This window comes from Seriola dumerili, unplaced genomic scaffold (assembly GCF_002260705.1).
Source record: "Seriola dumerili isolate Sdu_G_001 unplaced genomic scaffold, Sdu_1.0 BDQW01000415.1, whole genome shotgun sequence".
Taxonomy (NCBI): domain Eukaryota; kingdom Metazoa; phylum Chordata; class Actinopteri; order Carangiformes; family Carangidae; genus Seriola; species Seriola dumerili.
The window spans coordinates 336661-356458 of record NW_019174670.1 but is presented as its reverse complement, the minus strand read 5'-3'; the positions used below and the strand labels follow the sequence as shown (position 1 = coordinate 356458).

The window sequence follows — 19798 nt, the reverse complement described above, 5'->3', positions numbered from 1 at the left end:
ATAATGGCTGAGTGTGTGAGTGTTGACTGGTGTGTGTTGGAGGTGTGGTCTGTGTCAGGAAACACTGCAGCAGCAGCAGCAGCAGCAGCAGCAGCAGCAGTGCTGAGTGTGAAAGCTTCCAGAGAAACACAGTGACGCTCTGACAACACACGATTGTTCTCTGATCAGTGGAGACAACAGAGAGCGCCGGTCAGGACGTTTCTCTGCACATCCACACACTGGACACACACTGAACACACACTGGACACACACTGGACACACACTGGACACACACTGGACACACAGGACAGACTGTTCCAGCAGACACGGTGAGGTGTGTTCTGCTGGTCTATTCTGGACCTGGTTCTGAGGCAGTAAACCACCGGCTTGTGTTTGTGTCTGCAGCCAACACCTCCGTCATCTCACAGTCAGGATCTCTGTTTCTTTTGCCTCTTTCTGATTCAGACGTCTGTGGAGAACACGGTGCGTTTGTAACACGAGTAAAAATGTGTGATACTCACATTTACACTCATGTAACAAACTGTCACAGCACTAAAATACTGAACGTTATAATAGTGGCATTGATATGAAATAATATCAGCACATAACATTTATCTCTCTGTGGTTGTGGAGAGTCTCTTCGTGGTTGTTTATTTTGTGTCTTCGTGGTTGTTTTTTTGTCTCTTTGTGGTTTTGTCTTTCTGAAGCTTTCAGCCACATCCTGTGGACTTCATTGGCTGATTAGGTTGTCATGGAGATGGTTTATCATGATGAAATGTTTTTATTTTGTCCAAATAACTTCACTTCTTCTGAAGTTAAAATAAGTGAAGTCAGAGTTCACTTGAAAGAATGTTAGTATGACTCTGAGTTTGTTTTCCTGCTGTTGTTCAGACGACTCGGCTGTGAAACCCTCGCTCCCTCAGAGCTCGTGTGAACTTTGGTCGTCGTCAGTGTTTCCTTCATCTCCTCTGTTTAGATCTGAGAGATGAGTCACCAGCTGAGTATCTGGATCAGCCTCCTGAATTTTTGACTAAAATGCTCTCACTGCTCTCATGAATAATTCAGACTGCAGCCTCAGTAACACTAAACCTGGAGGAGACGAGGCAGAGCAACTGCAGCGGGGCCCCGGACCCCCAGGGGCCCGAAGGTTCACTGTGTAGAAATGACTTAGTGATACTTGTTTAGTGTGTATGAACCGCTGCAGAGCCGGGGGAGGGTTCAGTCTGAACGAGTCTCTCCTGGTGGTTTTAGGTGTGTGGGCCTCTGAACTTCGTAGAGGACACACTCGTCATACGTGTGACGGTGGACCGGAAGGTTTGACTCCAGGGCAGAACGAGACACTGTAAGATCACGTGTGTGTCACAGAGTTATTGTCGTGCAGACTCGTCAGGGTTTGTATGGTGAGTTATTAAAAGTTGAACCAGCAGCAGGAAGTTTAAAACATTTCTTCTACAGCAGGTATTTCTACAGAGGCTTGATTTGTTACCATGGAGACGTAACAACAAATGCTTCACACTTTCAACCACATCCTGTGGCCACAAAGTGGTTAAACACACACCAACACACACCAACACACACACACAGTCACACATTGAGCAGCTGCTGCAGCAGCAGGAAGTGAAGCTGGAACCTGCAGCAGCTGCTGGATTGAAAGGTTTAAACTGATCTGGACCAAACCTGTCGGATCAAACTGACCTGGGGACAGTTGGAGGCTTTAACATCCACCTGAGACTGTGTTCAGGCTGAAGTTTCGGGTGTGTTGAACAGAGAAGCCGCAGTGAAAGCCTCAGATGCACCACAGCTGCTGCCGCTCTCACCACACCACACTGGTTTCTGAAGCAGGGTTTAAAGTTCATCTGAGAAATGCTTCCCGGAGACAGAGCTTCTGTTTCCAGGTAGAAGCAGTCTGATTGGCCGGGTTAAACCTTCAAAGAGCAGAGACCACAACTTTGGGGAAGGAAGCTTGAAGATAGATTTTGATCTTAAATCATTTCTGTCAGTGGTTAAAGATGAAATAGACAACAACATCTGACATAATGCTGATGTAATCAACCAATCAAAATCAAGGACCTGTTTAGTATAATGTAATTTATACTTTTTTTCACAGTCACAAATAATGACAGTGTTGATCCATAAGAAGAAATAAAAACCATCTCAGTGTAGTTTTACATCTCCTCTCTCAGGCTTCTCTCTGGAGCTCTAGTGACAACAGGTCTGTGAGCCAATCAGAAGAGAGGAGGCTCTGAGCCTCTCTTCTTCTCTCCTGCATAAAAGTGTGGAGCTGGTTTCACTTAATAGTGTCATTCTCATAATAATAATAATAATAATAATAATAATAATAATAATAATAATAATAATGACATGAACATAAAACATTGTATTTATCTAAAATAAAAATCATTAAAAACATTAAAATGAGATAAAATAATGAATAAAATAAAACAACATAGACAGGAGCAGGTTTGACTCCAGCTGCAGAGAGATCAGAAGGAAACAGGAAAGGTCATTTCTGTCTGACAGCAGCTTCTGACCTGAGGACGTTCAGGACGTGATGTCAGAGAACAAGATGCCACATGATGCTGAGCTCGCCATCTGTCCCACGACCAGCAAACCGCACCGGTGTTGGGTTTTAGAGAGGAGGAACAAAGTCACAGTTCTACATCTAAATGTTCTGTTTTCATGACAGCAGCTCACCTCTGACTCCTGTACTGCAGGAGGAGGAGTCCACGTACAACCAGGGTTATCATCAGAGTGTCACGGGTGGATACGTCCTCTCTGCTCCTCCTTGCAGGTAACACCTCCTCCTCCTGGAGGCCGACAGCCAGATGACCTCAGGCAGTGTGTGTCCCTCCGCCTCATGTAGAGCCTGAAGAAACGCTGTGTTGGCATCAGCTTCAGAAGTCACACCTGGGGGGGTTTGGGACAGTGAACTGTACTGTGTCTTTATGGGGGGGGCAGACATTTATTTTAAGATCTGAAGTTTCGAGACAAAAACATCCTATTTCTAGTCCTTTGGCCTCTGTCAGGATGTTCTCAACTTTCTGATCTAATATCAAGGTAATATCAAAACACTAAACAGACAGGAGAACTAAACTTAGACTGAAAGTGGGTTGAGATCAGACACAGGTGATGAAGATTCATGAATTCTGTTATAATTAAGTTACTTTTACAGTTTATTTTTAGCATCTGGATCAGAAAATAAAATTCTCTTTCCCATCTGTCTGTACGCTGCAGACAAACATGACGTCATGATGGTTGGAGATGAACTCTGACAGGAACAAGATGAAGGCTTGTCCAGAGTTGTTTTTTTTTGCAATTAGTTTTTCATGATGTGATATAATATGCGTTAATTTCACCGACATCCCTCATTTGTTCTGTTGCTTGTTGGTAGCACTGTATCAGCCTGTGTTATTGCGCCCTCTACTGATTGCTAGCAGGCGTGACGCATCACTTCCTGTTTCTCGTCAGTCTGAGGCAGCGTGATTGTAAAGTGAAAAACTGAAGTTATAATGTGGAGTTCACAGAACAGTTGGTTGATAATATCACTAGGAAACATGGACCCTGTAGTTTTCTGTTGTTTTACTTGTACAGTGAGTTTTGAGATTTAATGTAACCTTGCAAAACATAAACGTTTTCCCTGTGTGGGGGTTACCATAGACATATATACATAGATGCCGCATTGGTCGCTTCAGCCCGTTGCTACGATAAGTCAACGTCGCCGCCATATTGGTCTGGGCAAGACTGCCCTGTAAACAAACAGGAATGAATAGAGTCCGTTTTTCTGGATAAAAAATTCTATAATGTTTATATTTCTCAACCGTCGTGCTTATGAGTCGTGCTTATATTCAGGGTTTATGATCCACGTGCAGTGAAAATAAAATTTTGGTCTCCAGTTAATTAGAATCGTGACAGTCTGGGCTGTAATCACATGAGCTCTTCAAGTGCAGATTCTACTAGTGGCCTCACAGATTACAGACTAAACTATCACGACTCTAAGTAACTAGAGACAAAACTTTTATTTTCACTGAACTTCAAATGTTGCAGATCTTTTTATCCAGAAAACCTGCAGCTCCTCCGTTTACTCGCACTCGCTTACAGAGCAGTCTTACCCGCTCCAATATGGCGGCGACGTTGATGTACGATCCAGCGGCCATTACGGCGTCTACGTGTACGTCTCATCCATGATATGTCTATGAGGGTTAGTTCCCGCCATTTTATCTTCCTGCGAGACGGACATATAAGCGGGTGTTTCTCATATTAGGTGTTGCTGTGAAGATACTATGCATCATCCCTCTCTGAAATCACCACAGGTGTGTACATGTGCCGTATTCCCATCATGTTTGGAAAACGAGGCGTTGTTCTGGTTTATTGTATTAGAGGATTTTAGTAGAACATATTCATGGATGCTTGTAAACCTTGTTTTGTCGTGGAATATGCTTTTAATTATTTTTTGTGTCAGTTGATGTTGAAACAAACATCAGGATGATTTTTGTGTCAGGGTGTTGATGTAAATCATGCCTATATGATTGAATGACATGTAATTATCAGATAACATTTTTTATTAATTGATTTTGTATTTCATTTTATTATTTATTGTATTTTATTTTATTTACATGTTTTGAGTTAAACTCAAGTCCATGGACAGACTCTGAAATCACCACAGGAATAAATCTGAGTTCGACAGGTCATAACAGTGTTCAGCATCTGATTGTGCACCTGAACGCAGCGTAGTCAGGACACACAGACTGATGCATTCAGGTGCCTTAAATCATTGTAATGATGAACTGGCAAAAAGGTGATTAAAGTTGAAACCTTAACTTCAGTCTGTTTCTGCACGAGGTTCCAACATGTGGAGACGTTACTTACAGGTAATGACCAGGTAATGTCCACAGCATCTGACACTTCCTCCAAGAATCAGACTATCACAATATAAGAGGAACAGAAAGATCAGTAACAGAAATTACTCTTTATTAAACAACCAATCATAAGTGACGCACATGAGAACAAGAGAATAAAACATATGAAACAGAACCTTAAACATATGTACAGACTATGTGCAGATTCCAGGAAATAGCACATCATTTATTTTTACATGTTGTTTGTTGTTCCTGAAAGATAAAGAATAAAATATAAATGTGTGTGAATCAGCTGTTGTCCTCATTCTTCATCACATCAGGCTGATATCGTCCATCCCTCAGTCAGGACCGGATGTTCACAACAGCGTACACGACACCTGCCAAAACAAACAGCTCAGCCTTTAACACACATGATGACAAACAGTTCAGAGACATAAAGAAACAGCTGCTGATTATTGATCTGTTGATTGTCTGATTGATAGTGAAATGACAGTGTCTCTGTTGTAAAGTGATTGACAGATGTGAATGAGTGTGGGATTTGTCCTGTTTGTGCGGAGTCACACTCACCTGTCTCCTCGTGTTGCCGTGAGCCGATGACATCAGCAGGTGGCGCTGTGACGACAAAAACAACACGTCGTCAGACCTTACGCAGCTGCTTCACCTGGAGTCCTTTTATTTTGGAGGAATAGTTTGAGCATGTGTGTGAACAGTAGTGAAGCTGCTGACGCTTCGATCACAGTCTCTGTTCAAACACTTGTCTCTTTAAATACAAGACAGCAAATTATCATCAGCTGCTGCAGGAGCTGAGAACTCGACTCAGACTGTTTCTCTTCCAGCGTCTGAACTCTCATGACCCTGAAACTCAGTCACACCTTGACTGAACTAAAATCTAATTAAATAGAAAAAACATTCACTAATTATGCCACAATTTAACTCAAATGTCTATAAGGATAAAATGAGGTGATGATATTTTATATCCAAAAGGTCAAAGGTCAACTTCATTGTGACATCATCATGTTCTGCAGAAACACTAACTCAGGAAGGAGAGACTGTGACCGTGTTTCCTGTGACACAGAGAAGCTCAGAGAAACGTTTCTAACAGCTGTAGGAGGGAAATCTGTTTCTGACCTCCAGGCGAACGGGACTCACAGGAAGTGGACGTGCTCAGGGTGATGGCTGAATAGACCAGCTTATCCTCGGCGTTGCTGTCAGCTGGAGAATCACAGGCTCGCTGTCCATGATTCTTCACTTCACATGTCACAACAGGAAAACAGAAGGTTGTTAATGTTTCCACCTGACTTCCTGTGAGGCGTTCATGTCAGATCGGATCGGTGATTAATCAGCTGATTATTTCTACGTTTCTTTTCTTTCTGTTCTGTAGCTTTTGTGGGAAACGTTTGTCTGTAGCTCGTCTGTTCCAACGCACTGATATGAGCCATAGGGATGGACCTTGGTTGCCATGGTTACATATAATAAACATGCAGCTAAGCTTATGTTTGGCTAGGTTTAGGAAAATATCGTGGTTTGGGTTAAAAATATGTCATTCTGTAAGATGAGAGGACCTTCGTTGTCATAGTGACAATGATAACGATGAGGTTAAGGTGGTTTCACACAGGTGTTGAACACTGAACCTCTTCTTAAGGTGGTCTTTTTCCCTCTTCATGCTACATCACCTGACTTTCTCCTCTGCTCCTGTTATAATTACTATGGCCACTGGGTGTCGCCTAGCAACAAAACGTAACTATAGGTCATAATGAGCTGCTGCACAGACAACTGTGGGCTTGTTTTCTTATTGGAGGACAGTCTCTTGTCTTTCTTCTCTGTTTCGGGATTGGTTGGTTTGATATTTTGGTCCCTCTGAGCCTCCGTACTAACGATAAAACACACTCCTCTCCTACTGTGCTGATAGAGACTGACTGAGGTGATGTACAGTACATATACAGACTGCAGGAACATAAATGAATAAAACTGTTTGCAGATGTGAAACTTCAAAGATAAATTAGGGTTCAACTACTGAAGTCAGCATTTCCATAAATAGGAGCAGAGTCAGATCGAGCTGAGGAGAAACAAGAGACATGTTAAAACAGAAGTGACATTTTGAAGTTGGAGATTGTTGGAATCAGCAGAATGAAAATGAAAACGACTTGTTCTTCTTTTAAACTGGGAGTAAGATGAGGAGCAGCAGGTGAAGAGGTTAAACCACCTGACGCTGGTTGGTTTGACTCATCTGAGTCAGTGATGTCACTTCTTTCCCCTGCTCTGACACTTTTACATGAAGCTCTTTTTAGATGAAAACGTTCTGGAAGGTCACTTTCACCTGAAAGCTGCGTACTGCACTGTGACATCACACCTGTGGGCGGAGCCTGTGTGTTTATAAATGTGGGGAGGACCAACTGTTTCACAATGACATGCACACATTACCAGACCAGCTACAAATATTAAGACCAGAGAAACTCAGATGACATCACACACAGAGGGGGCGTGGCTTCGCTCTCATTACTCTACTATATCTTAACATGTTTGCTGCAGTTTTATTGTTTAAAATCAAGTGTGCAGGAGACGTTTCCAGAGGATCAGTGGTCAAACTGTTCATTAGAGGCAACACCAGACTTGTTCTTATCAATGACTCATAACTGATCTATAAAGATAATGAATTTATAACCATGAATAAATCAGTGAATCACAGCCCATGAAGCTGTAGAGCCTGAGCTCCGCATGATGGAACCATATTGTTTCACAGCAGCTCACCTCTGTTCCTCAGGTGGTAGATGATGACACCTGCAGAGAGCAGCAGCAGGAGGAGGAGTCCACACACAACCAGTGTTATCATCAGAGTGTCACTGGGCGGATACGTCCTCTCTGCATAGCCCAGCTCGCTCTCCGCCCTGCAGGTCAACACCTCCTCCTCCAGGTACAGCACAGAGCTCATCAGTCGGTACAGGCTGGACGAAGAGGACTCCCCCCGGTTCTCTATCTGCTTCCTGGAGGCCGACAGCCAGACTATCTTAGGCAGTGGGTGTCCCTCCACCTCACACTGCAGCCTCCGGGGGGCGCTGTTTGAGTCGGGGGATGTCTCCGCCAGAGAGAGACTCAGGATCTGAGGTTCAGCTGCAAACACACAATCAGAATATGTGTTTATTTAGTTTTGTTGATTAAAAAGTAACATTAACACTGAATCTATATGTACCTTTAGAGTGGATTCAACATGAATGCTTTTAGTCTGATTTGGTGTCAGTACAACAACACTTAAAAATAAATCACTTGCCTTTCAGAGCTTCCATATCAAGTCATTCATTTTCACTCTGCTCCTGTTTTGTTCAGTAGATTTTAAGTCCAGTTCTTCTTCTGCACACAATAAACTGATCTGCTCTGTAAATCTCCTCCAATAGGAGAAATTTATTCTTCTTATTTTTTGGTTTCATGATTGTGACCCTGTCTTTGCATTTGTCCATCAACACTGTTTGTTTTTCATTTTCATACAACAAATCATATTGGGTTTTTTTTCTTGTTTTTTTAATAATAAAAAAAATATCAACACAATTTTTTTTAATTACATCATTTTGTAATAATGTTTTCCTGTTTCATCACTTGACTCCAAACTGGGATGAGTTATTGTCATTTCAGTTTGATGATGAAATTATGGAAGATGAAAAAGACCAAAAAGCATTAGGTCTGAAACAACAACATCTCTTTAACTCTCAGGTGAATCTTACCTGTCACATGAAGCTGTGTCTCTTTCTGGTAACCCTCCCTCTGGACCTCCAGCTCCACTCTGCAGAAGTATCTTCCATTATCCATCAGCTGTGTCTTCCTGATGAGGAGGGACAGTTCCCCCCGTCGAGGGTCTCCAGCCAGGGAACGTTTTAATCCAGAAGCTGAACAGTTGCCAAGTCCATCCATAGAGTTGTTTCTAACTGAACAGATGAAGAATGGTGAAGCTTTTGGTTCTCCGGCCAGCCATTTCACAGTGATCTCCCCTGAATACCGCTGCTGACGGGGGTGGGTGAAGGAGCAGTCGAGGAAGGCGTCTTCTCCTCTGGAGACAGTGACCACTGGCGGGACCACCATGTCCCAAGTCGTTGAGAGAGACCCTGTAGAAGAGGATCACATCACATGAACCAGTGACAGCTGTGTTGGGTTGGTGTATGATTATAAAAGGTGCTGGCTGTATCTGAAATCATGCACTATATTAACTGTTCTCCAGTTTATTGTATCTGAATCCAGAGTGTGTAAGGCTGAGTCTTCTGGACGTTTCCTCTGCAAAGGTGTTGGACCGCCAGGGGCTGAAACCAGTGGTGTAGTCTGCTTAATATTAGTGGGTAGAAGAAGATTCTCGCTGTGCGTCACCAACTGTTCCCGCCGTTACCATAGACATATATACAGTAGATAGACTCCGCATTGGTCGCTTCAGCCTGTTGCTGCGATACGTCAACGTCGCCGCCATATTGGTCCGGGCAAAACTGCCCTGTGAAATAGTCTAAACAGAGGAGCTGCATTTTTTCTGGATAAAAAGCTTTATGTTTATATTTCTCAACCGAATTAAACAGATCGTTTATATATTCCACTTTTTTTTTATCTTCGTGCAGTGAAAGTAAAGGTTTAGTCCCCAGTTACTTAGAATCGTGATATTTTAGGCTGAAATCACTGTTTTCCATAAAGATCTATGTATCAACGTTAGGTTAACATGAACCTAATAAGTCTACGCGGTGGAAAATAATTCATTGTCATAGAAGTGACTCGTTGAAATCGGCTGAGAAATATAAATGTTTTAGAGATTTGAATCCAGAAAAACTTCAGCTTCTCCGTTTACCTGTGCTTATTTACAGAGCAGTCTTCCCGCTCTAATATGGCGGCGACGTTGACGTACGATCCAGCAGCCATTATGGCGTCTACGTGTATGTCTGTGGCCGTTACCGTTGCGTCACAGAGCACGGGCCTGTCGGATAGCAACCCTTGACAAAACGTAACTTTTTCGTTCACAAGAACGTTTTGTTTTAAGGTCCTTGGTTTTAACAGTTGAGCCGTTTGCTATTGAACTGAGCTGAAACCCAATACTTAGTTAAAATTGGCTCTGTCGACGATGTTTGCTTTCATTACCCGCACGCAATGAACCTTGGGATAGGTAAGGCCTTTTCTTTGGTGAAAGTCGCTAAAAGAAGCAGTAGTTTAGCATACATGCTAATTTGAAGAGCGAGGTACTTTAGCCTTGCAGTTAGTGCTAGCATCTCTTTCTCTCTCTCTCTCGGTGTGTCTCGGATCAACAGGTGAACTTGTTCATCAGAGTGTGGTGTTGTTATAACTTCACTGTAGAGGATTGAGATGTTTATTACAGCCTCAGGGATGTCTACTGTTTCACCTCCGACACTCAGCTCCGGCTCCAGTCTGTGACCGTCTGTGTTCAGGGCGGCCTTTAGCGTGATAGGCTGTTTCTCGTGACGTTAACCAATCAGATGGTGCTGTGGGCGGGACACTGTGACACAGGTTTGTTGAATTTACTGAGATCACTCGACCCGTTTTTCACACAAACAAACTGCTGAAGTGAAAGTTCTGTCAAAAACGATGTTGTTATGTATGTTTGGGTATTTTTAAGTAGTTATACGGAAATTCTGGAGCTTCCTTAGTGGGAATACGGAGTGTACCTGCGTATCACGTAGACTACAGCACTGGATGAAACAGGACATACATGGTTCCCTGGAGATGAGTTTAAATTCCTGCCGCTGTGTAGTCCCTGAACGATTCTTGTGCTGGTCTGCTGTCAAATGTTCCCTTTACATGAGCTGCTGAACACAACATTATATCTACATTAAACCTCAAACTAAGGATCCTCACACCACAGATGGACAAAGGGACCATTCTACACGTTTGGACCAGAATTTAACCCCCTGTGCAGAATCAAGTGCAGACAATTTCTAGGACTAAACTTTGAATCTGAATTGGCTTCAAACTGAGGTGAAGCTGAGGTGGTTCAGGCCTCTGGTCAGGATCCTCCTGGACGTCTTCCAGCGGTGGTTTTTCAGAGTGCGTCCAACTGGTAGGAGACGCTGAGGTGGACCCAGAACACACTGGAGAGGGGACACTTCAAGATCCTCCAGGAGGGGATGGAAAATGTTGCTGGGGAGGAGGATGTCTGGGCTGCTTATAACCTACTGCCATCACAACCTGAGTCTGGATAAGCAGCAGTGGATGGATGGATGGATGATGATGATGATGATGATTTTCTTCTGTGGCTCTGGAAAATTACCCAGATGATTCATCAGGGTTATTTGTGTCTGAGATGATGTCATTAGGACCTGGACATCTCTGTCTCTCAGTCTCGTACTTTACAAACTCTTGGAAGGATTGTGGTGAAATGAGGTTCAGACGTTCGTGTTGCTCTCAGGATGATCTACAGTAACTCTGCTGATCCTCTGACTTTTCACGTAGCGTCATCATCAACATTTCAGTTCAAAGTTTGATCGAACTTTCTTTCTTCTTCTTTTTGAAATGTGTCTCCTGTGAGTTCCACCACAGACTGACAGACTGAGTCACTGGAGGAGCCCTGTCATTAACATACAGCGTTTCAATTAAACTCGAACCACAAACCAGCTTCAGATGTTTTGGTCCATCCCACCTGAGCAGGTGATAAAGGGTCTTACCTGTGACGATCACAGACAGAATCAGAAAGAAGGACTGAGTCTTTAGCCACATCCTCAGACTGATCGGACACAAGTGACACCCAACGAGAGAAGCCAAGTCCTCAAACTTTCAAACTAAAATAGGAATTGAGGAAGTTCCGTGTCACGTGACATGAATATTTCCTGTTTGAGGGAGGCAGCTTTAAGGGAAGTCACACAGAGTATTCAACACACACCCACCTAACACGTTGTGTTTTTCATTTTTTTGTATTTGATGTTTGACGTTCTTTAAAGTCTGGCGTCCTGCTGCTGTTTCAATGTACGAACGTCCTGATGATTCGTCTGTTCTTAGAGTCTGAGGGTGGAGCAAGAGGAAAGGTCATGGGGTCATTCGGATCTAAGTGGTTCATCACCTGGAGAGCAAGAATGGGATGACAGACAGACAGTCACTGAACCTGTGATTTCACACTATGAAGTTCAGGATTGAACATGTTTTTATTTTTATTTTTATGTATATTTTTCCTCTTGAGGAACAAAGTGTTTTAAGTATTTTGAATGTATTAAATTAAGAAGCGGGTCAAAGGTCGAACACAAACAGTTCATCATAGTTCATTGATCTTACTTCGTCTCAGTTGGTGTTACACCTGTTTTTAAAAGGTCAAGGGTCACCGTTTCCAATAAGAGAAAACACGAAAACAAACACACGCTTAATAAAAGTCACAGCACTTACAAACGCTGGTAATGTTAACCATGACGTGTGTGTGTGTGTGTGTGTTTCTTTACTTCTTCTATTCATGAGTTGGACAATGTCTAAATCCGCAATTTAAATGTCACGTATTGTTTTTCAGTTATAAGCATGTTTATTTATTTATGTATCAATTTATTCATTGATTAATTTGTCCATTCATGTATTCATCTATCAATTCATTCATTTTGTCTTCAGGGAGATTCATGTCATGTATCACGGTGCTTTTCCTCACTCTGACCAGCAGAGGTCGCCATCCAGCTGTGATTTTAAAAGCTTCCAGTGATGAAGTGTTGATCACGGCTGTGAGGAAACCGTCAGCGGTTCACGACGCTTCACTTCACCATCAGGAGCAAGAAACTCACTCAGGATGAAACAGCCTCATCTCTGCTCCTCAGCTGCTCCACAACTGCCTCCTAAAAATAAAAAAGAGGAAGAATGGCAGGAAAACGCACAGTCTGGAGGTTGTGAGTCACATGAATCGCACACACTCACACTCACACACATATTCACCTCATACCTTGTGTGTGGTGTCTTCAGTCATCATGGTGGCCTGGTTGCTCTGTAGCTCTGTGAGTCTGCTGATGTCTGCTGCAGGAGGTGAGCTGCTTCACACACCGTCAGGCAGGTACATGATCTTCACTCAGGGACGTGACGCTGTGGCTGTTTCTGTAGTTTCTGTTCTGAGCTCGACACACAGACGTGTCTGTAGGACTGAGGCGGAGCTGTAGGTGGGACATCAAACAGTGTTGTGTTATTTTATTGTTGTCATTCAGTGACTCACACCTGTTCAGTCTCACCTGTGGTCCTCTAGGTCACAGAGAAGGCTGAGTATGAGTAGAGAATGTGTGAACAGGTGCTAAATGAAAGGATGAAATCTACAGTTTAAACAAGTTGATTAATTAGTTGATTAATCGATCAGTCAATAGACAGAAAATATATTTCTTCTGTGACAGTGAACTAAATCTCTGACTTTTAACTTTGGATATTTGTGAGGAGCATTTTTTAGATGAACAACTAATCAATTAATTGAGAAAATAATCAACATATTACAGTTTTGTATATATTGCTAACAAGCATCGGTCAATACTGAGGCCACTCTTCATACTGTCTGCATCTCGGCCAAACTCCAGAACTCTCCTCACCTGTGTCAGAGTGAGCTCACTAACACTGACAACACCTGTCACTCACACCTGTCACTCTAACACTGACTTCAAAACACTGTCACATTGTTATTAACTTTCATCTTTGAAGTTTGAATCATTTTTCACAGTCAATCAGTATTTCATTTCATTACATTATAAGAATATTACCTTTTCACTTTATTGACTGTACTAAAGTAAATGTGACGAGTGAATCAGAAAATAACAATTTGCTTCAATATCCTTTATTTTTTCTATATCTTTGGATAGTCATTTATTTGAAACAAAAAACTAATTCCTGAAATTCCAGGGCTGCAATAATAACTTCAAAAACAAAATGTACAGTTTAATAACTTCATCCACAAAGATCGTATGTACAGTTTACCTGCTCCATCTCCATGACTCTCTAAACTACAGTAAATCAGTGTCACAGTATCTACATGTGTAGCTGTGTATGTCCCTGTTTGGTTATTGAACAGCTCACCTGGACATATCGATGCCACAGTTCCTTCCTTCCTCATTATTTCATTTTACTGTAAATATTCTGCTCAGATTTTCTATATGTTTCAATATGTTTCCTGCAGAAATGCAGGAGATTTCATGTCATTCTGTTTTGCAGTGTCTTTAACAGTTTTGAAAACAGTGTGTTAGCAGTGTGTTTGAGTGTTTAGCTGGTGGAGTGTGAATGAGAGAAGAGTTCGTGGGTTTTGGGAAATGTGGCAATTGATGCATTTAGTGTGGCAGCGATGAAATGATTGACAGTTACGTCCATGCAGACTTCAGTTTCTGACTGTGTTCACAATCGAAACAAACTGTAATCAACAATGAAGATACATGTTGTGTTTAGTCTGTCACCCACCTGTATGTGGTGTGGGCAGATGGATGAGTACATCTCCGCCATGCTAGCACGTCTCTGAGGCCTGCGCTGTGTCGTTGTTGTTTAGTGCCACCATCACGTCACGATTGAATGCTCTATGACCAAACACCTGCAGAACTGATGAGGCTCCATCAGCCTCAGCTGTGCTTAAAACTAAGATGGAGAACATGGTGACATCATACATGCTAAACATGAGCATTTAGCATCAAGGCATTGCTAAGTCTAAGTTAGCATGGCTGTAGCCGCTGTGTGTTGTTAAACTGTTCAATAAAAAAGGTCCAACCAGCGAATCAGACACTTTGAGGTGGGAGGCGGAGCTAAGATGAAATGTGAGACTGTGTCTTTAAAGTAATCAATGACCTGACTGTGTATTGGAGAATTGTCAGCTGTCACCCCCCTCCCCCCTCCTTTTCCCCCCTCCCACCAGCCCTCGGCTCTGGAGATGACGGCTGGTCAATGAAGGTACAGCCGGAGGTCCGAGCCATCGACGGTTACCCGGTGGTGCTGCCCTGTACCTTCAGCCACCCGCAGCACTCCCAGCATTCCTCCCTGCAGGTGTTGTGGCGTCTGGGTCACGGGCAGGGCGCCGCTGTTCTGTACCGCTGCACTAGCAGGCCCGGGGCCCCCACCTGCGAGCCGGGGCCCCAGCAGGACCAGCGCTACCGGTTGGAGGGAAACCCAAGAGAGCACGACCTGTCGCTGCGCATCAGCAGCGCCACCCTGCAGGACAGCGGTCGCTACTACTGCAGGGTGGAGGTTCAGGGACGAGAGCACGTCAGCTTCGAGGACAAGATGGGGACCAGACTGAGAGTGGAAGGTACGGGGCCCGGGACAGGGTCGACCCACTGAGGGGCCCGGGTGAAGATTTGTTGTTGGGTCCCTCTGTTTCACTCTAGAGCTGAAACAATTAATCAAATCAATCGACTGACAGAACATTCGTTGTGATAATTGATAGATTATTTTAATTAGTATTTTAAAGATTTTAACAGTCAAGGTTTTAAAACTAGATTTTGAGACTCTCCACCAGAGCAGAGCCACAACATGGAGGATCAGTCAGTTCATATTCCACTTCAATGTAATTTAGAATTGAATCATGACCCCTGGGGCCCCGGGGCAGTTGCCAAGTTGGTGACCCAGCCCTGCCAGCAGGGGGCGACGGTGGTACTGTATTTTCCTCATGTGTTTTCCCTCCTGTCTGTCTGCAGCTCCTCCGAAGATCCTGGCTCTGACAGTGGAGGGCGGGGAGCAGTCCGGTTATAGAGCTCTGTGCCGGGTCCAGGGCTCCCCCCTGCCTGACGTGCAGTGGCTCGGCCCGGACGACCTGCTGGAGGGCTCGCCGGTTGGCCCGCTGGCTCAGGGCACCCCAGCTCACTACCACACCGTCAGCCAGCTGAGAGACGTGGAGCCTGGCCAGCAGTACACCTGCAGCGCCTCCAACCCGCTGGGCAAAGAGCAGGCCACCCTCTACGTCCTGCCCCCCCAACCCCTGCGCTCCGTGGCTGGGGCATCGCCTCCCCTCCTGCTCCTCCTGTCAGTGTCTGTGGGGGCAAAGGTCATCCTGCTGGTTGGGATGGGGGTGTGGATTGTGCAGGGGGCAGCTCTGCAGGGAGTCAGCTGCTGGTGGAAGTGACCTGCTCTGACGTAATCTAATGTTCTTTATGCATCACTATAAATAAATATAATTTATAATCAGCAAATAAAGATGTGATAACTGTTTCTAACCTTCTGTTAAACCACCACTGAAGGCTGCTGCATAAACAGATAAAGCAACAATATAGTGAGACACAGTAAATATAAAATATGTTTGTAATATTCTATAAAATACAAACGATGCTGACAAATACTGCGCATTAATAAACATGGTGATTTAAAACTGAAAACCACAAGAATTTTAACTCCGTATCAGAAATCATCTCCATCTACACTAACACACCTGAGCATGTGCGAGCCGGTGTAAACAGGGAGTAGATTGTCTCCTCTGCAGTAAATCCTCTGGAGGAGGAGCAGCAAAGACATTAAGCATTAAAATAGAGAACGTATCAGATGATACGTGGCTTGTGAAAAGTTGAGACAATATTTATTTCGGTGACTATAGTGCGAAAGAATCGATGACAATCTGTGATCACGTTCACGTCTCCCATTGGAATGATCGGACTCGGACCTGCCGCTGGTCTCCTAAAGGGGCGGGGAGGGGGAGAAACCCACGTGACACACTTACAGGAAATAATTGAAAGTGAACCGTCTCTTCTCTTCGAGCTGCAGATCTACGTCACACTATTTGGCATTCGCGCATTTTTTGTGAGCGCGCGAGAGGTGCTGAAAGCAGGTTGGTTAGCCTCATTTACCAATTAAAAACAAGTAAAAGAATACATTTAAATCCCTTTCCTATGATGACGCCATTGATAATTCCTTATCTGTAGCTAAATGTCTGGTTACCGAATAAACAATGTTCCTTCATTAGCTACGCCTAGCTAGCAAATGGTTTAGTTTTCTGATCTGTCATTGACTGAAAATGTAAAATAGGGTTGTGTATGTATGTGTACCACGAGCTGGCTATTGTGTCTGTTTGTTTAAATATAGGTACTAGCTATTTATCTTGCTAGCAATTAGAAAGTCTTATATCCCTACAATCGCTCTCTTGGTCGGTTGCATTTGCATATAAATATCAATTGACCATGTGTTTACTTTCTTCACTAACTCAGGCAAAAATGAAAAGACTGAAACAATCAAAGAAGAGAGATAAAGGACAAGATGAGGAGATGGACAGAAACAGAAGGAGAGAAGGAGATGAGAGAGGAAGAGCAGGTACTGCCCACTGTGCCCAGGATAGCATTAGCATTATTTCCCTGTGCTAGTCAACACAAACAAAACTGACTGCAGCATGCACCAAACCTCCCCCCCAACAACCCCTCTCTGTATTTCTAAAACCCTGAGGACGCCCATGTTCACCACAACACAGCCCCAGAGTCTTCAAAATAAAACGCAACCCCAGAGTTTTCAAAATAAAACAAAGTAGAGGACGCCAGGAGCAAACATGACAGAAGTGATGAGTTTTACTGGTTACGACATCAGATATTAATATGTTAAATGTTGACGCTCTTTTCAGCCTTTGCTCCTGATTTTGGCAACAAACGAAAATCACATTAAACTTTAGAAGATTAAATAATAATGAAGGGAAACAACAGCTGTGTATTTCACACATTATGATGAATTTAATGGTACAGTCCAAAACATCACAAATGCAACTGAGCCAAGTCTTTCTACATACAGTCTGAAAGCTGGTTTTGAAGTAAAGACACAAAAGTGTTGGAAATTATGTCCTCTAAACAATCGATCAATTCCTAATTCATATATCATTTTTATGTCACTATATACTGTCACCCTCTTCGATTGGCTGTATCCAAAAACATTCTCTGTCTGTGTGGAAAGTATTCTGTCAAATTAAAGGAAAACATGGAGTCATCATAAAACAAGAAAGGTCAAATTAGAAATTCTCCCTTTTGTGATTTTCTCTCACAGGAGAACACAGGTGATTTACAGAGCAGAGAACAAACATCACATTTAATTTCTGTGGCCGTCATGAAGCAGTTTTCCACATGTCTGTTTGTTTTCAGTGGATCACGGATCATGGAAAGTTTCTGGTGTTTTCATCAAACTACACTATACAACAGAACGTTGGAGGGAATGCTGCGGGCTGCAGGTTCCTGAACACACCGTCACTGATCACATGGCTGATGGCTGTTAATCCTCTGGTTCATATATTTGAAACTTATTGTAACAACATTAGTAATATCAGTCAACTATAAAGGATGTCTATATGATTATGAATATATATACCTAACCACAGAGGGGGTGTTGTGGGGGTGGGGTGGGTAACAACCATCATCCCTCTGAAATGACCCACAGCAGTGTCTCCTGAAATAGCCTGTGTCATATTCATCCATCCACCTGATGTGGACTTTGTCACCGAGACTTTTCCTTTTGCTCCTGTCATCACTACAACTACTAGATGTTGCCTAGCAACAAAACCTACCTATGATATCATAACAACCTGCTGCACAGATGACCTGTGAGCTCGTTTTCCACAGAAGAGAAACACTATCTGACGGAGGAACAGACGTGGACACAACACCGGTCTCCTGATGGGGTTGGTTCATGTTTTCCCGCCCGTTCACCGATCCCGTTCAGTTAGGGAAGCGGGGGGGGGAGAAGGGGGGAGGGGCAAGAGGACCGGCTTGCTGTAGCAGAGAGGACGAGCAGCCTTGCAGCAGTCCCTGTCACTCCACCCAAAGTCCTTTTTCTTTTTCAGACTCATGATGGCACACTGGCCGTCGTCCACCTTTCCGGGCTCCCCCTTCTCCCAGTTGGTGTCAGTGACTGGGTCTTTGTTCAGCCAGTACCACTCTCCGGTCAGGGAGCTTCGGCGCATGCCAATCCACACGTCCCGCACGTTGTCGCTGTTGGCCTGGACAATCTTTTTGTGGATCTGTGCCCAGAGTGTGGCATCGGAGAGGCTGACCAGCTCCAGGTTCTTGTCTCTGCAGTACTGCAGAGATTCACGCCAGCCGAGGGCCTCGTCTCCCAATTCTACAACCTCTGGAGTCAAGGTGCAGCCCCTTAGATCTGTAGAGCAGAGGAAGACACACAATGGGTATTTATCTCTTTGTGGTTGTTTGTCTCGTGGTTGTTTTGTGTCTCTTTGTGGTTGTTTTGTGTCTTTTTGTGCTTGTTTGTCTCTTTGTGATCGTTTGTCTCTTTGCGATTGTTTGTCTCTGTGGTTTTTTTGTGTCTTTTTGTGCTTGTTTCTCTCTTTGTGGTTGTTTTGTGTGTCTTTGTGGTCGTTTTGTGTCTCTTTGTGGTTGTTTGTCTCTTTGTGGTTGGTGTTTGTCTCTTTGTGATTGTTCGTCTCTTTCTGGTTGTTCGTCTCTTTGTGGTTGTTTTGTGTCTCTTTGTGGTTGTTTTGTGTCTCTTTGTGGTTGTTTGTCTCTTTGAGGTTGGTTTGTGTCTCTTTTTGTTTTTATTTTGTCTCTTTATGGTTGGTTTTCGTCTCTTTGTGATTGTTTGTCTATTTGTGGTTGTTTTGTGTCTCTTTGTGGTTGTTTTGTGTCTCTTTGTGGTTGTTTGTCTCTTTGTGGTTGGTTTTTTACTCTTTGTGGTTGGTGCTTGTCTCTTTCAGGTTGGTTTGTGTCTCTTTTTGGTTGTTTCTTGTCTCTTTATGGTTGTTTTTTGTCTCTTTGTGATTGTTCATCTCTTCGTGGTTGTTTTGTGTCTTTTTATGGTTGTTTGTCGCTTTGTGGTTGGTGTTTGTCTCTTTGAAGTAGGTTTGTGTGTCTTTTTGGTTGTTTTGTGTCTCTTTGTGGTTGTTTTGTGTCTCTTTGTGGTCGTTTTGTGGTTGTTCATCTCTTTGTGGGTGTTTTGTGTCTCTTTGTGGGTGTTTTGTGTCTCTTTGTGGTTGTTTGTCTCTTTGTGGTTGTTTTGTGTCTTTTTGTGGTTGGTTTGTGTCTCTTTGTAGTTGTTCGTCTCTTTATGGTTGTTTTGTGTCTCTTTGTGGTTGGTTTGTGTCTTTTTGTGGTTGGTTTGTGTCT

The 19798-nt window shown here is 43.4% G+C and overlaps 2 protein-coding genes across 3 annotated transcripts; one reads left to right on the top strand and one right to left on the bottom strand.

The window, feature by feature from the left end:
* Window positions 1-4625: 4625 nt before the first annotated feature.
* LOC111233656 (sialic acid-binding Ig-like lectin 15) lies at window positions 4626-11575 on the bottom strand. 2 transcript variants are annotated; one of them, XM_022761524.1, is made up of 6 exons: window positions 11471-11575; window positions 8549-8926; window positions 7584-7943; window positions 5964-6083; window positions 5403-5447; window positions 4626-5212 (listed from the first exon to the last, which is right to left on the bottom strand). In XM_022761524.1, the coding sequence occupies exons 1-6, from the start codon at window positions 11520-11522 to the stop codon at window positions 5178-5180; spliced, it is 990 nt and encodes a 329-aa protein (XP_022617245.1). In that variant the 5' UTR covers window positions 11523-11575; the 3' UTR covers window positions 4626-5177. The 2 variants fall into 2 exon arrangements, with proteins under 2 accessions (XP_022617245.1, XP_022617246.1); XM_022761525.1 differs by having other exon boundaries at window positions 4936-5212; window positions 5985-6083.
* A 1154-nt stretch (window positions 11576-12729) lies between these two features.
* Window positions 12730-15843, top strand: LOC111233676 (sialic acid-binding Ig-like lectin 15). The gene is made up of 3 exons (XM_022761550.1): window positions 12730-12794; window positions 14641-15030; window positions 15419-15843. Exons 1-3 carry the CDS (start codon window positions 12740-12742, stop codon window positions 15841-15843), a joined length of 870 nt encoding a protein of 289 aa, XP_022617271.1. The 5' UTR covers window positions 12730-12739.
* Window positions 15844-19798: the final 3955 nt, after the last annotated feature.